This window comes from Scyliorhinus torazame, chromosome 20 (assembly GCF_047496885.1).
Source record: "Scyliorhinus torazame isolate Kashiwa2021f chromosome 20, sScyTor2.1, whole genome shotgun sequence".
Taxonomy (NCBI): Eukaryota; Metazoa; Chordata; class Chondrichthyes; order Carcharhiniformes; family Scyliorhinidae; genus Scyliorhinus; species Scyliorhinus torazame.
In genome coordinates, this window is record NC_092726.1 from 8,869,271 (window position 1) to 8,885,601 (window position 16,331).

The window sequence follows — 16,331 nt, forward strand, 5'->3', positions numbered from 1 at the left end:
CCTTCAGTCTGATGCTGTGCCCTTTGGTTCTAGTTTTTCCGACAAGTGGAAACATCCTCTCCATGTCCACTCTATCCAGGCCTCGCAGTATCCTGTAAGTTTCAATAAGATCCCCCCTCATCCTTCTAAACTCCAATGTGTACAGACCCAGAGTCCCCAACCGTTCCTCATACGACAAGCTCTTCATTCCAGGGATCATTCTTGTGAACCTCCTGTGGACCCTTTCCAAGGCCAGCACATCCTTCCTTAGATACGGGGCCCAAGACTGCTCACAATACTCCAAATGGGGTCTGATCAGAGCCTTGTACAGCCTCAGAAGTACATCCCTGGTCTTGTATTCTAGCCCTCTTGACATGAATGCTAACATTGCATTTGCCTTCTTAACTGCCGACTGAATCTGCACATTAAATTTAAGAGAATTGAGGACTGGAGAATTTTAGCGAGCAGGGCAGGTTGGGTTTGTGGGTTTGTCTAATTTGGAACGGAGGAGGCTGACGGGAGATTTAACTGAGGTCTTTTAAATGATTAGGTGCCTGCAGAGCATGGATAGGAAGGACCTATTCCGCTGAGCAGTGGCGATAGTATCCAGGGGCTATCGATTTTAAATCATTGGTGGAAGGATGAGAGGAGAGTTGAGGGGAAAGCATTTTCACTGAGAGGGGGCTGGGAATCTGGCACCCCCTGACTGGAAGGGTGGGCAAGGCATAAACCCATTGCATTAAAAAAAAACACTTTTGTTGCAAAAACCCACCTGGCTCACTGATGATTTACAATTTACATTGCTTTTCTTTTCCCGGCTCGAAACGTTTTGGGACTCTCTCATTCCCGAGAGTTCACATCTTCTTTTTCAAAGTAAGCGCAATTATTATTCTTTTTGTCTTTCAGCCGTCAGTCCCGCACATATGTTAATGTTTAGGAGTAATTGTACCTCCCCGGCTCTGGCTACAGAGTGGAAAGCATTGCAAGATTGCTCATTCTTCCTTCTTTCTTCCCGATGGACAGATCCTGAAGAAATCTTGCATCGAGATCCTAGCAGCTGAGCCCTCGAGCATCTGTGCTGGAGGTGAGTACTGGAGGGTACCACCAAGCACGCTGAATGTTACCCTTTTATCCAGAGTCACTCAATCCAGTCCAGCCTTCAGCCACACAGTCTTCCCATTCTCACCCCGTAAGAAAGGCCCATTGTTCCCGGGGATTGGCAGGGAGCTATTCACGGAACCCGTGGTCCTGACCCCTGTCGCCACATTCAGTCTACGGAATCAGTCACAGAGTTTATCCCCACGTGAAGATAAGGTCTGCAGCTTTCAAATTCCTCAAGGTGGAGAACTGATGCAAGAATTTGGAGAAGGTGGGACCAGATGGATAGCTCTTGGAAAGAGCAAGCTCCGACTGGCCCGTCCCGTGATTTAGTCGCTCTTTTCAGAATTGTGATGCTCGTGTCCAACAACGTTGTGTCTTCAGTATCCATGCAGAGTTGCTGGGCATTCGTCCGAGTGGTTGGCCTCACCTTGCACCTCCTGGAGAGAGGGAATGAGCTAAACTTGGTGCTGTCGCTGTGAGCATACGTCAATGGATGTTGGACTGTTTGGTGGAAGCAAGCTCGACCGTGAGGTTATCTCATGCTGTTGCACCAATCACCCAGCCTCCCTCCTTGTGAACCTTCATTCACTGACACAACCTTGGTCATCAATGTAGCCAAACTGTCATGGTGTTGAAGCCTTGCCTGGGATGGATTCATTCCCTGGTGTTGTATCAAATGGAACCTTTCCAACTGGGATTAACTGCAAAACATGCCGATGGCAATGAACTTTTGGCAATAACGAGTTTTTTCTTTCGAAGTTTGGAACTTAATGCAGCATTCTGAATGTTGATGAAGTGAATGCCTCTCCCAGCTCCTTCCCCTGTGGAGAGAGAGAGATAGTGTCCCTTGTGTTTTCATTGTGGCTTTCAAACAGTTTGTTTCCCCTTTATCTGAGCTGCCTGTATTCGATCTTGCAACCAACCCTGCTCACCCATCAGCCCACTGTTTGCTGATCTCAGAAACCATTTCAGTTTTCAACGTCTCCTCCTCCTCGCCAGGTCCCTCCTGGTCCCTTGTCCCCTTCCCGTATCTGTAACTCCCACCAAGGTAGCTCCACGTTTCTCCAATTCTCACCTAGTGCGCATTCCCAATTTTCATCGCTCCACCGATGGTGTATTCAGGGAAGAAAGGATTCTCAGATGAAATATGCTTTTTCATGATGAGTGGCCACAACCAACCAGAAGCTACCCCAGTGGCTCACTGAGCGGCCAGCGTTCGCACGAGAGATTAAATGTTAGAGATGGTGATTGTTGCAATGTTGCCTCATCCATGGGCAGCATGGTGGTTCGCACAATTGCTTCACAGCTCCAGGGTCCCAGGTTCGATTCCGGCTTGGGTCACTGTCTGTGCGGAGTCTGCATATTCTCCCCGTGTCTGCGTGGGTTTCCTCCGGGTGCTCCGGTTTCCTCCCACAGTCCAAAGATGTGCAGGTTAGGTGGATTGGCCGTGATAAATTGCCCTTAGTGTCCAAAATTGCCCTTAGTGTTGGGTGGGGTTACTGGGTTATGGGGATAGGTTGGAGGTGTTGACCTTGGGTAGGGTGCTCTTTCCAAGAGCCGGTGCAGACTCGATGGGCCGAATGGCCTCCTTCTGCCCTGTAAATTCTATGAAATTCTATGAAATCTTCCAGCCCACACTCACCCTCCCTTCCAGGAGTGCGCATCTGGCTTCCTCTTCCCTCTCCATACCTCGGGACTCTTGGGGGCAATTTGGTGGCACCCAATGCTCTCCTCTTCCTGATTGGCTCAATCTTACCCCAGAAAAATTGAATACGATCACAACATTCACTTCAAAAGGTCCTTAACTTTCAGAAGCCCTTCGAGTCTGCTCCGCCATTCATTATGATCATGGCTGATCGTCAAGTTCAATACCGTGATCCCCCCATAACCCTTGATCCCTTTAGCCCCAGACAGAAGGAGGGGGGAAAGAAAGACTTGGATTTGGATACCTCCCAGTCACATCTCTCTGACTTCTCAAAGCACATTGTGTCCAGTGAGTTACTGTGAAGTGCAGTTACTGTTGCTCGGCCTGTGTGGTGAGCAGAGCAACATCGCACAGGAAGCAATGGCAATGAATAGGGAAGCTGCCTTTTCGTTCGTATTGACCAAGAGAGGAATGTTGGCCTGGATACCGACAGGACATCCTTCTCTCTCTGGAGGTGACATCTGGCGAAAACTCCCGTGGGAGAAGCAGACGGAGCCTGATCTGTGATCGCCTCGAAACAACAACAGCTTCAGCATGCCCTTGGTCCCAGCAGCAAAATTTACCTTCCGTGTCTTCAGCACAAACATCTTCAAGAGTTGGAGGAAGACGAACTGGCACAGAAAGAAGTTTGAGGAGGGTGGATCAACAGCCTGGTCTGATGTGTGTTTTGCAGAGTCTGAAAGGAGGACGGAGAAGTGGATTTAGCAGTGAGGGGCCGGGGCGTGGGACCATGGCGGCTGAAGACACAGCGGCAATGGCAGGGCAAAGGAGGTTGCAAAAGGGATGGAGCATTTGGGGGATGCAAGTTTTGAGGTTACTTAGACAGGGGAGGATTAAGACCATGAGCAGATTTAAATGTGAGGAGTGCATAGAACATAGAACATACAGTGCAGAAGGAGGCCATTCGGCCCATCGAGTCTGCACCGACCCACTTAAGCCCTCACTTCCACCCTATCCCCGTAACCCAATAACCCCTCCTGACCTTTTTGGTCACTAAGGGCAATTTATCGTGGCCAATCCACCTAACCTGCACGTCTTTGGACTGTGGGAGGAAACCGGAGCACCCGGAGGAAACCCACGCACACACGGGGAGAACGTGCAGACTCCGCACAGACAGTGACCCAGCAGGGAATCGAACCTGGGACCCCGGCGTTGTGAAGCCACAGTGCTATCCACTGGTGCTACCGAGCTGCCGTATTCGTTTGATGCCTTGGGCTCTGGGAGTTAATCTAGTTCACCGTAAGCAGCAGGAAAAGATGACCGGGACTTGGTGTGGGATAGGATAGGAACAAACGAGTTAAATGGATGGAGGATTGGAGGTTATCCAGCGGAGGCGTTATGAAGGGATGGATGAGTGTTTCAGCCGCAGGTTGGCAGAAGGAGGGGCGATTACAGAGGTGGAAGTGTGCGGTCTCTCTGCTGAGAGGATTTGGATGTGAAAGTTCACCTCTGCAGGCTCGGGCTGAACAGAAACTTGCTGGGAGAGATTGCAGAGACAGCTGCACATTTGGAGGTGACTCAACGCAGGGATAGGAGACTGGGCTGCAGTTCGCAAAGTCAGGGGCGTTGGAGGCGGGCATTGTGAAGAGGGTTTGATGGTGAGGGAGTTGGGAGCCGGTGTCTGTGTGGCTCAGAAGAGAGTGAGACACTGCGCATGGAAAAGCAACCATTTACAATGGCACCGCTGCTTCAGGTACAGCTGCGCAGTCTGTGCTCGAAGGATGCAGAATCATGGGCGGGATTCTCTCAGCCCGGGAGGCCGGGCCGGAGAATCCCCGCGACCGGCGCGGATCGTGCCACGCCGCCCCGACGCCGGCGCGCGATTCCCGACCCCGGTCGGGGGGGGGGGGGGGGGGGGGGCCTCCGATGTGGCCCGGCCCGCAGTCGGGGCCCACCAATCGGCGGTCCGGCCTCTCTGGCTGGGGGCCTCGTTTCTTCCGCGCCAGCCCCTGTAGTCCTGCACCATGTTGCGCCGGGGCCAGCGCTGCGCATGCGCGTGTTGGCACCGGCGCCGCTGCGCTTGTACACGTTGGCGTCGGCGCCACTGCGCATGCGCAGATCCCGCGGCGGCCAGTTCGCGCCGGGATCAGCAGCTCCAGTGCCGTGCTGGCCCCTTTTGCGGGCCAAAATTAGCCGTGGGGTCGGCCCGTTCACGCCGTCGTAAAACGCGACGACGTTTACGGCGGCATGGACACTCTGCCGCGGGATTAGAGAATCCCGCCCCATGTCCCGCATTTCCACCAGAGTGTAACTATCCTGAGAAGTGAGGGTTTGTAGTTTTTTACAGCAACATTCAGATTACCTCTCATTGAACTTTTCTGTTACGAGAAGGAAGCCAACCATTTTTCCAACCAGTAATCAGATGGTGTGCAGAGCCAGCAAGCTTGTTGAAACTGACCTGAAATGACTAGGGTGTGTGCCTTGGCCATTTATTCTCTGCTGTCGGAACGATACAGTTAAGATTCCAGTGTACATTCATACAGGGTGCCTTCATCGGGATACATGGCTGGCTCAGGGGCAAACACCTCTTGATTGGAAACCGTAACTTGCAAGGCATTTGGGTCATGAATTTTAAACGTCCAACCTCGTTAGCCAGTGAGGTTGTTTTCCCCTTCCTATCCTCTTGCGAAATTACCAGGCATGATGTCAGGAACTGGATCCTACCCACACTTCTTTCCCCTCTCGCTAATCAAACCGGTTACAAGTGTCAGTTGAACACAGGGAAGGAAAAAGCAATATTTGGAAGGCTCACAATTCCAAGAGCTTGCTTTCAATTAGGGATTTAAAACCTCTCCGCCTTGGAGAAGAAAACAGTTTGGGCCACCTTGCATGTTTGAAGAAATGGAATCCACACACTGGTTTGTCTGGTGGTTATTTGATGGAGAGCTGAGCACAAAGATTCCAGCCGGCGCATCGCTGGAATGCCCGGAGTTATCCTGATCTCAGCTGGGACCACGGTAGAGGTTTAATTTGTTTGCAGCCAAAAGCCAAGATGGAAACAGGATTGTTCAATGTGTGCTGACCTGAGAGATAGTTTGAAATATACCCGTCCATGCCGGTCACCGGCAAAGAGCTCGATTTGTTGTGGAACTCGATTGTTTTTCTCACTCGTACTCTCTCATTCCCAGAAACATTCCAAGTCGTAGTGAAGGGGAATGGATTTTCCCATGCACGGAGCGTGGATAAAGTCCGCTGCAGCTTCAAGATCAATGATACCGTGACCCTCCGTAAGTATGTCTGGGAAATTTGAAACCTTGGGCGCTTTGGCGAGGACCCCTCGGCCATCGAATAATTCCGGCAACTTTGATTCCCCTTCAGTTCAAAAAGCGACAACACGCAGAACGTTTTTCTCGGCTTTGCTCAGGGGCGGGATCCTCCTGTGCGCGCCCCCCCCCCCCGCCACCCCGCACCCCATCTCCAGCCCCGACCCAATCTGCACACCCTGTTCAGAGTGCACCAGTGGATCTGATACCAGTCGAACCACAGGCTACGGGTTTTCCAGGGGCTACTGGGTGCGCCTCCGCTTGTGCCAGCAGTCACGTGTTGTACCAGCGGGGGTTTACTTTGGAATCCCCTCCAGCCCCACAACCTGTCCGCGACATCTTTGTTCCTCGAATTCTGGACTCCTGAGCATCCCCATTCGCTCCATCGGCAATAGCCTTGCTTTCAGTTGCCTGGGTCCGAAGCTCTGTCTCTCCCTCTAGCTCGCTCTCTCCTCTTTGACCACTTGGACCAATCAATCCTAACATCTCCTCGTTAAGCTCGCTATCCAGTGCAACACCTTGGGACATGTTGAGAGGCACTGTATAAATCAAAGTTATCGTTTAAGGCTACTATTTTATAAAATTGCTGCGTTATGTTCATTGAGAGATATCAGATGCTCTTTGTAATTAATTATCTGGTGATTATGGGATGAACAACACAAAAGCTTCTCCTTCAACAGCACCTTCCAAACCCGTGACCTTTCCCATCTAGAAGGACAAGAGCAGCAGATACCTGGGAACCCCACCACCTGGAGGTTCCCCTCCGAGTCACTCCCCACCCTGGAAATATTTTGGCCGTTCCTTCACTGGCACTGGGGCGACATCCTGGAGCTCCCTCCCTAACAGCACAGTGGGTGTACCTACACCACTGGGACTGCAGCGGTTCAAGAAGGCAGCTCACCATCACCTTCTCAAGGGGCAATTAGAGATGGGCCACAAATGTTGGGCTAACCAACAACGGCCCACATCCTTTGAAAAAAATATCTGGACAAGTTGTAAGTTGTGCGGCCAGGATTCTGAGGCATGGGGCCCCCAGGGTGATGGCCTTGGCTAAACTTTCACCTCAAGTTTGAAAATTAAATTCTGGAAAAGTTGTCCCGGCTGAAGAGGTTTGCATTGTTTCAAACAAAGCTGGAGTCTCCACCGCCCAAGAACCCTCGGGAAGGAAAAATGAAAGGTGGAGCGGGACGTAACATGAGCCCTGACTCGGATTCCGCTGAATGTGTCCTCGGGTCAGCTCAACACTTTTTTCTCCTGAGCTTTTCCGATGATGGAATTACATTCGACGAGGGAGAGCGCACAAAAGGCGGGATGCAAAGCAGAGCGACAATTTAAAGCAGCCCTAATTTGTATCGACACACCTCAGCAAAAGCCTTCGCTTTCCACCCCGATGGGTTTGGTCAGACTACGAGTATTGAGAGGCAATTGAAGACCATATAGAGGTGTTACAGAATCGTAGAATTTACAGTGCAGAAGGAGGCCATTCGGCCCATCGAGTCTGCACCAGCTCTTACAAAGAGCACCCTACTGAAGCCCACGTATCTATCCTATCCCCGGAACCCAGTCACCCCCACTTAACATTTTTTGGACACTAAGGGCAATTTATCACGGCCAATCCACCTAACCCGCACATCTTTGGACTGTGGGAGGAAACCCACGCAGACACGGGGAGAAGGTGCAGACTCCGCACAGACAGTGACCCAAGCCGGGAATCGAACCCGGGACCCTGGAGCTGTGAAGCAACTGTGCTAACCACTGTGCTACCGTGCCGCTTTGCCGCTGACGATTTCACAAGTGAAGGCCCTCAACCCACTTGCCTGCTTGAGTGCTTTTCCACCAAACGTTTACAGTCCTCGAGGTGAGAAGTGGGATCTGGGGACCCATTTCGGCCCACCAATGCCAACCCCATGAGTTTCCAGATCAGGGAAGAGCCAAGTCAAAGATCCCTCTGCACCAACAATGCTCGTCCAAACCAGAAGAGCAGTTTGATTTTCCATTTCCCACACGCAACAGCCTGTGAACTCTATATTGGATTTTGAATGACAGCCAAACTGAGACCAGACCCTGTCGTGGCCTCACATGCACTGGGAATAAGATTTAACTTGATTGAACGCAGGACTCTTCCAGGCAAGAACCAGATGTGTCCGTCAATTGTTCGTCCTGGCTGAATTCAAAATGCTGGCCAGCCAAGATACTGTGCACGTTCCATCTCCAAGGATGCAAACCAGGGCAATACCATGCACCACACTCCTGCTGGCTCAGCAGAAGAAGTTTAAGGATCTGGAAAAAAAAGGAAGAGTGCGAAACCATATCGGCTGCTGTCTATACCCTCACTGAGCTCGTCTCCGCAGCGACATTGATGCATCAGAAAAGAGCTACAAATTAACGCTGGATCTTGAAGGCTCTGGGGGCAAATTGATAAGTTGCAAGTCTGCCAGGAAATTGAAAATTAATTGGGGTGGTTATAATAATCTTTATGAGTGTCGCAAGTCGGCTTACATTAACATGCAATGAAGTTGTGAAAAGCCCCTAGTCGCCACAGTCCGACGCCTATTCAGGGACACGGAGGGAGAATTCAGAATGTCCAAATTACCTAACAGCACGTCTTTCGGGATTGTGGGAGGAAACCGGAGTATCCGGAGGAAACCCACGCAGACACGGGGAGAGCGTGCAGACTCCGCACAGACAGTGACCCAAGCCGGGAATCGAACCCGGGTCCCTGGCACTGTGAAGGAACAGTGCTAACCACTGTGCTACCGTGCAACCCCGTTGTTTAAGGGGTAATTGTAAGCTATTTTCGTGCGTAATGTTCAAGGTTTAACGTTGCGTTAGTAATAATGTTTTTTAAGACACTAAACCCCTATTTTTTCATCCAATCACTCCTGGAGTGAAGTATTCTTTCCAAACAATCTTACAAATAAAGTAAAATGTTGGGGTTTTGGTCAAGTATCCTAGCCACTGCTGGAGTCTGGTCTGGGATCGTAATAATTTTCAGAGCTTAGGGTCCAGGCAGCTGAATGGTGGAGCAAATAGAATGGCCAATAGGCCCGGAATTGGAGGAGCGCAGACATCTCGGAGGAGTTGTAGTGTTGGAAGAGATTACATTTTAAAAAAATTTCGAGTACCCAATTAATTTTTTCCAATTAAGGGGCAGTTTAGCGTGGCCAATCCACCTACCCTGCACATCTTTGGGTTGTGGGGATGAAACCCACGCAAACACGGGGAGAATGTGCTGTTGGAAGAGGTTACGGAGATCGGGAGGGACGAGGCCTTGGAGGGGTTTGAAAAGAAGAATGAGAATTTGAAAATGTCATTCTCAACAACGAAAGGCAATGGTGGCATGCTGATTGATGCAGTAATTTGTCACCCTCGATGGGGCCAGTTCGATGAGAATGGAACATATCACTTCCAAATAAAGGTACACATTGGGGAAATTTCGGGTCCGATCTCACCGGCGGGACTCCTTGGGCCTGCCAAAGTCACTTGTCCGCTGAATGGCTCGCCGCGTTTCCCAGCCCCTCCCCCGCTGTGACAAGGCTGAAATATTCCTCCCAGTCAGAACTACAAGACAAATCTCCCCGACCCAGTAAACAAAGCCTCTTGTTTAACAATGAGTTTGGCAGTCGCGTGGAATGGATAATTGCAGGAAAGATACATTGTGGGTTCCTCGGCAATGGGGACAATACGGCTTGTTTTTTTTTGGGAAAGGAAAGTCACACTGAGGTTTAAATGCAAACCAAGTCTTGTCCGCGGATGGGGGTGTTGTGGCAGGATACCGCTGAAAATATTTTGACCAAGTTTACTTGCTAGCTTGTGAGAATCTGGCCTGCGGGCAACGTTTGTGTGTGTGTGTGAATTTGTGAAATGGTCTGGCCTCCCCCACAGGGACTCAATGGCATTTTTTTCTATCTCTTCCAGTTCAGACGCCTTTGGTGGTAGAAGACACCTACCTGCTCTGCCCCGCACCGGTGCTGGAAGAGGTTGACAGGTACATTGGGATTTGTGCTCCCTCACCTCACCCCACCCCCAAAATGTTTTGGTCGCTGCTCAGAATTCTTGGCACCTTGGAATGCCAGTGGTCAGACAGACCATAATCAGGTCCTCTGACCCGCTGCATCTCGAGGTAAGGTACTGTTCCGATCAGCTCGAAGCAAAAGGGAGACTTTGCATTGAAACAGCACCTATCATGACCACCAGGGCATCTTCACAGTCAGTGAAGTACTTCTGGATTATAGTCACGGTTGTCAGGACAGGATTGTTGCAATGCAGAAGGAGACCATTCGGCCCATCACGTCTGCACCTGCTCTCCCGTGCTACTCTCCCACCTTCTTCCTGTAACCCCCCGCAGAATTCTCTTCCAGCCACCTCGATTGGACCTGCCTCCGCCACGCTCTCAGGCAGTGCATTCCAGACCCCAGCCACTCGCTGCCTTGGGAAAGATTCCGCTCGGATCACTTTGTGCTTCTTTTGCCGATTATCCTCAATGAGTGATCCCACCCGTGAACAGGCATACCCATTCTCCCCCTCTGCTCCCCGTCTTCACTGCTCATGACTTTGAACACCTCCATCCAATCTCCTCTCAGCCTTCACTTCTCCAAGGAACAATTTTAACATCTCCAATCGAACTTCCGGATTGAAGTCCCTCGTCCCTGAAACCATCCTCGTGAATCTTTTCTGCGCCCTCTCTAATGTCTGGTGCCCAGACGTAGACACAATGGCCCAGACGAGTCAAACACGTGTCTTCCTCAAGTGTCTTACGAAGATAGATTGGAGAAGTTAAGACTTGTTTTCCTCAGTGAAAAGAAGGTGGAGAGGAGATTTGATGGAGGTGTTCTCAACCACGAGGGGTCTGGACAGAGTCGATCGGGAGAAAGTGTCCCCACTCGTGAAGGGATCGAGAACGGGAGGGACACAGATCGGAAATATCTGATCCACGTTCAGCCAGAATTTCCTGGCCATTCCTTGGTGCCTTTGAAAGAAAAGCGCAAGGAGCTGAAGTTGAACTTGTGTAAGACACAGGAGTGAGACCTCAGCTGGAGCACTGTGTCCAGTTCTGGGTGCCAGAAGGCATTGGAGAGGGAGCGGAAAAGATTCCCAAGAGTGGTTGCAAGGATGTGGAACCTGTTGTACTCTGTGCCCCTCTGAGTAAATCCTGGGACAATGTGTGCACAATTAACCAGTCTCCCAACCTGACCTGCCATCCTCGATGACTAATGCACATGTATACCTAGGTCCCTCTGCTCCTGCCCTCCCCTTTTAGAATTGCACCCTTCATTTTATATCATCTCCTCACCTTCTTCCTCCAAAAATGAATCATTTCCCATTCCGCTGCGTCGAAAGTCATTTGCCAGCTGTCCACCCACTCCACAAACCTGCCTGTGCCCTTTCGAAGTTCTCCTCACAGTTTGTGACGCTTCCAAGTGTTGTAGCATCTGCCAACAGTTTGAAATTATCCCCATGGACACCAAGGTCTTTCACATCTATATCAGGACAAGCCGGATTGCCGGCCTGGGGAACTGCATGACAAACCTTCCTGCTGCCCAGATAAACGTCCACCAACCTCTGTTCCCTATCACTCAGCTCATCTTGCATCCATGTTGCCGCTGTCCTTTGTATTCCAGGAGCTATGATATCGCTCACAATGGGGCAGCTAATTTGTTAGCGCACAACCAACCACCAGAGGCAGCGATCAGATCGTCTTTCCGGATGTTGGCCGGGACACGCGGGGGGGGGCGGCGGGACGACTCCCCCTGCTCTTCAGCCGAGTGCCATGGGGTCTTCCACGTCTACTTGAGCAGGAGGGTGGGGGAGCCTGATTCAACGCATCAGCCAGTAGGTGTGCAGCAGCACTCCCTCCCTCGAGACCGGGAACATCACATCACAATTAGCGACCAGGAAAGACTGAACAGACGGCACTCTGGGGGTGGGGAGTGGCGGGGGGGGTGGGGGGGGGGCGCGCTCTCTTCCTCCTCCTCTCCAGGATGCGTGTTCTGAGAGAGCGAGTTTCTTTCTTGGGCCTGAGTCTGACCGGCAGATGTGTGTTTCGAGGTTATGACTTGGCCGGGATTAACCTTCCCCGTCATTTCCATTGTATTGAGGCCAAAGCTGATCTTTAAAGCCTGGAGTGCTGGCTCCGTGACAGCAGCTGAAGTCCAAACTGAAGAAATGACTGATGGAGTACTGCCTCACTCAAGTATTTCATAATCTGCTTTATACAAATGTGTTTGTTATCTACCCAAACAGATCGGACTGCTCAATTGAAGGGTTGGACAAGAGCTGCCAGCCATTTTCTTTCCTATTCACCTGGCAGATGAGAAAGGTTGTCCGTTTCCAGGGAGCTAGTCGGTCAATAAGAAAGAAACATCTCTTCTGAGGACTCATTGCAAGAAATGTTTCCCAAGCCCTTCCCCATTGACCTGCTGCTTGTGAATGTCCTCCACCCTGAAGGATAAACTCTGATGATGCCTCTGAAACTCTCCTTGTTGCCTGGCCACCCCCTTTTCCCTGTCTCTTTGTGCCTTGTAGGCTATAATCTCTCCCCTAATCACCGCCTTCAATGTCTCCCAGAACGTGGAAGGTGATTCTTCCGGTTATTTGTAACGTAATCGCCTATGGCTTCTGATATTTTTTTGGCAGAAGACCTTATCGGCCAGCGGGTCCGTGCCTAACCTCCACATCCGTGCCTAACCTCCACGTGGGATGCTCGGCAGGGCCCGTCGCCAACCTCACATCCATGTAATGTGGAGCGTGCTCGGAGATAACTATCGTGGAGTATTCCACTCTTACGATTCCTGGAAGCACTGGTTTCCCCGCTGCAAAGACGTCTATTCTCGAGTATGCTTTGTGGACCGGCAAAAAGAATGATAATTCCCTCTCAGCAGGGTGCAGGAACCGCCAAGGGTCCACCATTGGCATGAATGGTCTGTCCCACCCAGCCCTTTCTTACCCGCAGTCGGTCCTTCTCCCTCAGGGGTGTTTCCTGCAGGTAGACTCTGTCGGCCTCCAGGCTTCTCAGGTGGGTGAAGACTCTTTTCACTGGGCTGTTAAGTCTCCTGACATTCCAGGTGATAATCCTGGTTTGGGGGGGGGGGGGGGTAATCCTGCCACTGCAGGATCAACCGTACTTACCTGGTGGGTGTTAGGGGCCGTCCATTCACACCAGGAGGTCGGGCCCCTAAGCTCTGGGGTTTCCCTTTGTCCAGGGGGCACCCAACATGGCCGCCAACTGCGTAAACAGTATGCGGGTGCGCCCCTGCACTCCTGGGTCGCCCTCTGTTTGGGACCCTCCAATGTGGCTGCTTGCGGCGCCGTCTTGTTTCATCAGCCGGTTCCTCCCTCGCCGAAGCTGGTACGACACCCAACTCATTTTTCCTGCTTTGTCCCCTTTGTGTTCCTTCCCCCCCACCCCCCCAACCAGCAGCTCCCAGCTATTTCTGCTGGTGTGGGGTGGCCCTCCTCCCTGGGCTAATCTAGCCCCTTCCTTATGCCCACTAACTGTTGGTTCGCCCTGTTCAAACCCTCAGCTGCCTTCCCCAGTCCCCGCTCCTTTCTAAGACCCAATCTTCTCTTTAAGATCGGAATGAGGCAGCACAGTCCCGCGCAAACACGCTCACTGTCCAATGAGTCTTTTGCTCTTCCAGAGTATTTCCCTGTACAACTCTCATCATTGGCGTGCCTGTCCCTTGTCCCGGCCTTTGGTTCTGACAAACTCATTCACTTCGCTTCCTCCGAGGAGTTAAGGTGGTGTTCTTTATTTTGGTGCGTGACCCAGTGCCTGGCTGGGAACAGCATTCCGAAACGTACGCCGTTCTTGCACAGGGCCGATTTCGCCTGGTTAAACTCGGCCCTGCCGTTTTCCAGATCTGCCCCGCTGTCCTGGTAGATTCTGATTTTCTGTCTTCCCAGGTGCTCGCTTTAGTCTGCCGTGCCCACCGCAGGATCCTCTCTCGGTCCTCATATCGGGGAGCGTTGTGACCATCGCCCTCTGCTGCTCTCCGGCCTTGGGTTTCAGACTAAGCGACCTGTGTGCTCTGTCGAGCTCTGGGGGTTTGGGGTAGCTGTCTCTCTCGACTAAGTTGCCCAGCATTTGGGCGACGTGGTCCGTCGGGCCTTTGGTCCCACGATCCTGATATTTTGTCCTCAGGACCTGTTCTCCTGGTCCTCGACTTTCCCCCTCGAGTTCTCCTGGACCGCCACCAGCCTCTTGACGTCTGCCTCCAGGGCGACGATTCTGTCGCTCTGGTCCGTCGAGGCCGTTTCCATGTCGAGGATCGCCCTCTCCTGAGTCGCCACTTTGTTCCCTAGCCAGTCGATGGCCTTCTGCATGGTGACCATCGCCTCTGCCATCGCCAAGCTGTTCGCCTCCTTCATGGCGGCCAGCTCCTTCATCGGGGAGCTCTCCCATCCGTCTCCAGGTGGTGAGCGGAGGAGGGCGAGGGAGGGTGGGGGGGCTGCTGCTCGGGTCGCTGACCATCCTCGCTCTTGCGTGGCCGGGGCCCCTTCGCCTCGTGGGTCGGCCGTCTCGTCCGCCTGCTGGTCGCGGCTCTTTCCGCCGCTTGTGCCGTCTCTCCGGCCCCTCGAGCCCCCGTTCGCTGGCATATTTCCTTCATTGACCTCCTTTCGCTGTTGAGGGATTTTCTTCCTTTGCAATTTGGACAAAATTCAACAAAAAGTAAATTTTCTTTTGCCCTGGTTCGGAGGAGAGCCACCGGACGTGCCTCCGCTCGGCACATCACCGTCACTGGAAGTCCCCGGGTTGCACCCACGATTACACTTTGGATCAAACTCTGGGTCACACTCCCGATCGCGCTCCCGATCGCGCTCCCCATTGCGCTCCCGATCGCGCTCCCGATCGCACCCCCGATCGCAGTGCCAAGCGGGACATTCAGCCGCTCCCGGGTGTCCGCAGGTTGAATGGTGCCAGTGCCCAATTCGAGGAAGACCCCCTGGCGGAAGCCTGCGGCCCTTCTGGGCTCTAGTCCGCGGATTGAGGGACATCGAGCAAGCGGCCAAGTCAGAATCAGTGCGGGGAGATAAACCGGGAGAGAAGGAGTCCAGTTACACACTGACCTCGGAGTCTGGCTGAATGTGGAGTCGCAGGAACGGAACCAGATATCCAACTGTCTTGAAGAATGAGGATAAAAGCTTTAGCATTGTCTTCTCACTCCTGATTTTATTCCATGCTTCCCGGATGGATTAAGGGACTTACAGGGGGCACGCTGGTGACAGGTCTGAGGGCGATATCACCGGGATGTTCCCTCAGATCCACATCTTGCTGTTTGATAGCAGAGTGTTCTGGGGTGCCACAGTGGTTAGCACTGCTGCCTCACAGCACGAGGGTCCCAGGTTCAATTCCGGCCTTGGGTTGACTGTCTGTGTGGAGTTTGCACCTTCTCCCCGTGTCTGCGTGGGTTTCCTCCGGGCGCTCCGGTTTCCTCCCGCAGATGTGCAGGTGAGGTGGATTGGCCACGCTAAATTGCCCCATAGTGTCCAAAAGAAAAAAGGTCAGGTGGGGGTCACGGGAATAGGTCTGGGGGGCCTGGTTGGGGCGCGCCTACGGAGGGTCGGTGCAAGCCCGATGGGCAGAATGGCCTCCTCCTGCTCTGTGGGAAATCCATGAGTCTTGTCGGCTTGTTCTGCCAGAGTTAGTGCTCAGAGCTTGACAGGGATCTCAACACAGCTTTTCCACAATGCCTGTGTCAGCATGATTTGTTGGAGTCAACAGCAAGAAAACGATTCTTAAATTGCTCTGTGCTGAGCCTAAAGCTAGAATATTGCCCTGTGGGATGACCCGATGAGACGTCTACTGAGAACTAGTCATTCAGCAATGTGTTATCGTTCATTATCAAATTGCAGGCCGAGACTGCCCCTGATATAGCAGCTCCCCTTCTTAATTTCCAATGCAATTAAAGATTGTTTTACACCCAACCTCATTTCGTTACAAAACGACAGTAACTTCACTTCAGATCAATTCATTGTACATTAAATGCTTTGGGAGCTCTGAAGATGTGTGAATCCGAGAGCTTTCTTAATTCATTTGGCTTTTTTGTCTTCTTGGCCCGCGTCGAGAGCTTAATTTTAAAATGTTTCTCCTTGCAGAGCGGTCTTCTTGCAGGTCAGCATGAATGAGGGGCTGAGCTTCATCTCCAGTTTCGTCACCATCACGACAGTGCGCTGCGTGAGTACCGACGATAGACTTCTTCCAGGGTATAAATGACGGGATCTATCTCGTCCTTCCATGTATCAATGTCGTGGCCTTCAGAAGCAGGCAAAGGCCATTCAGC

The 16,331-nt window shown here is 52.0% G+C and overlaps 1 protein-coding gene across 1 annotated transcript in view; it reads left to right on the forward strand.

Annotated features, from left to right (window-relative positions):
• LOC140396853 (anthrax toxin receptor 1-like) overlaps positions 1–16,331 on the forward strand; it is a 142,347-nt gene that overhangs the window by 51,339 nt on the left and 74,677 nt on the right. The window contains exons 9-12 of the mRNA XM_072485631.1: positions 1,003–1,063; positions 5,914–6,012; positions 9,967–10,036; positions 16,147–16,225. Of these exons, the coding sequence (XP_072341732.1) occupies positions 1,003–1,063; positions 5,914–6,012; positions 9,967–10,036; positions 16,147–16,225 (309 nt within the window). The remainder of the gene's footprint in view (positions 1–1,002; positions 1,064–5,913; positions 6,013–9,966; positions 10,037–16,146; positions 16,226–16,331) is intronic.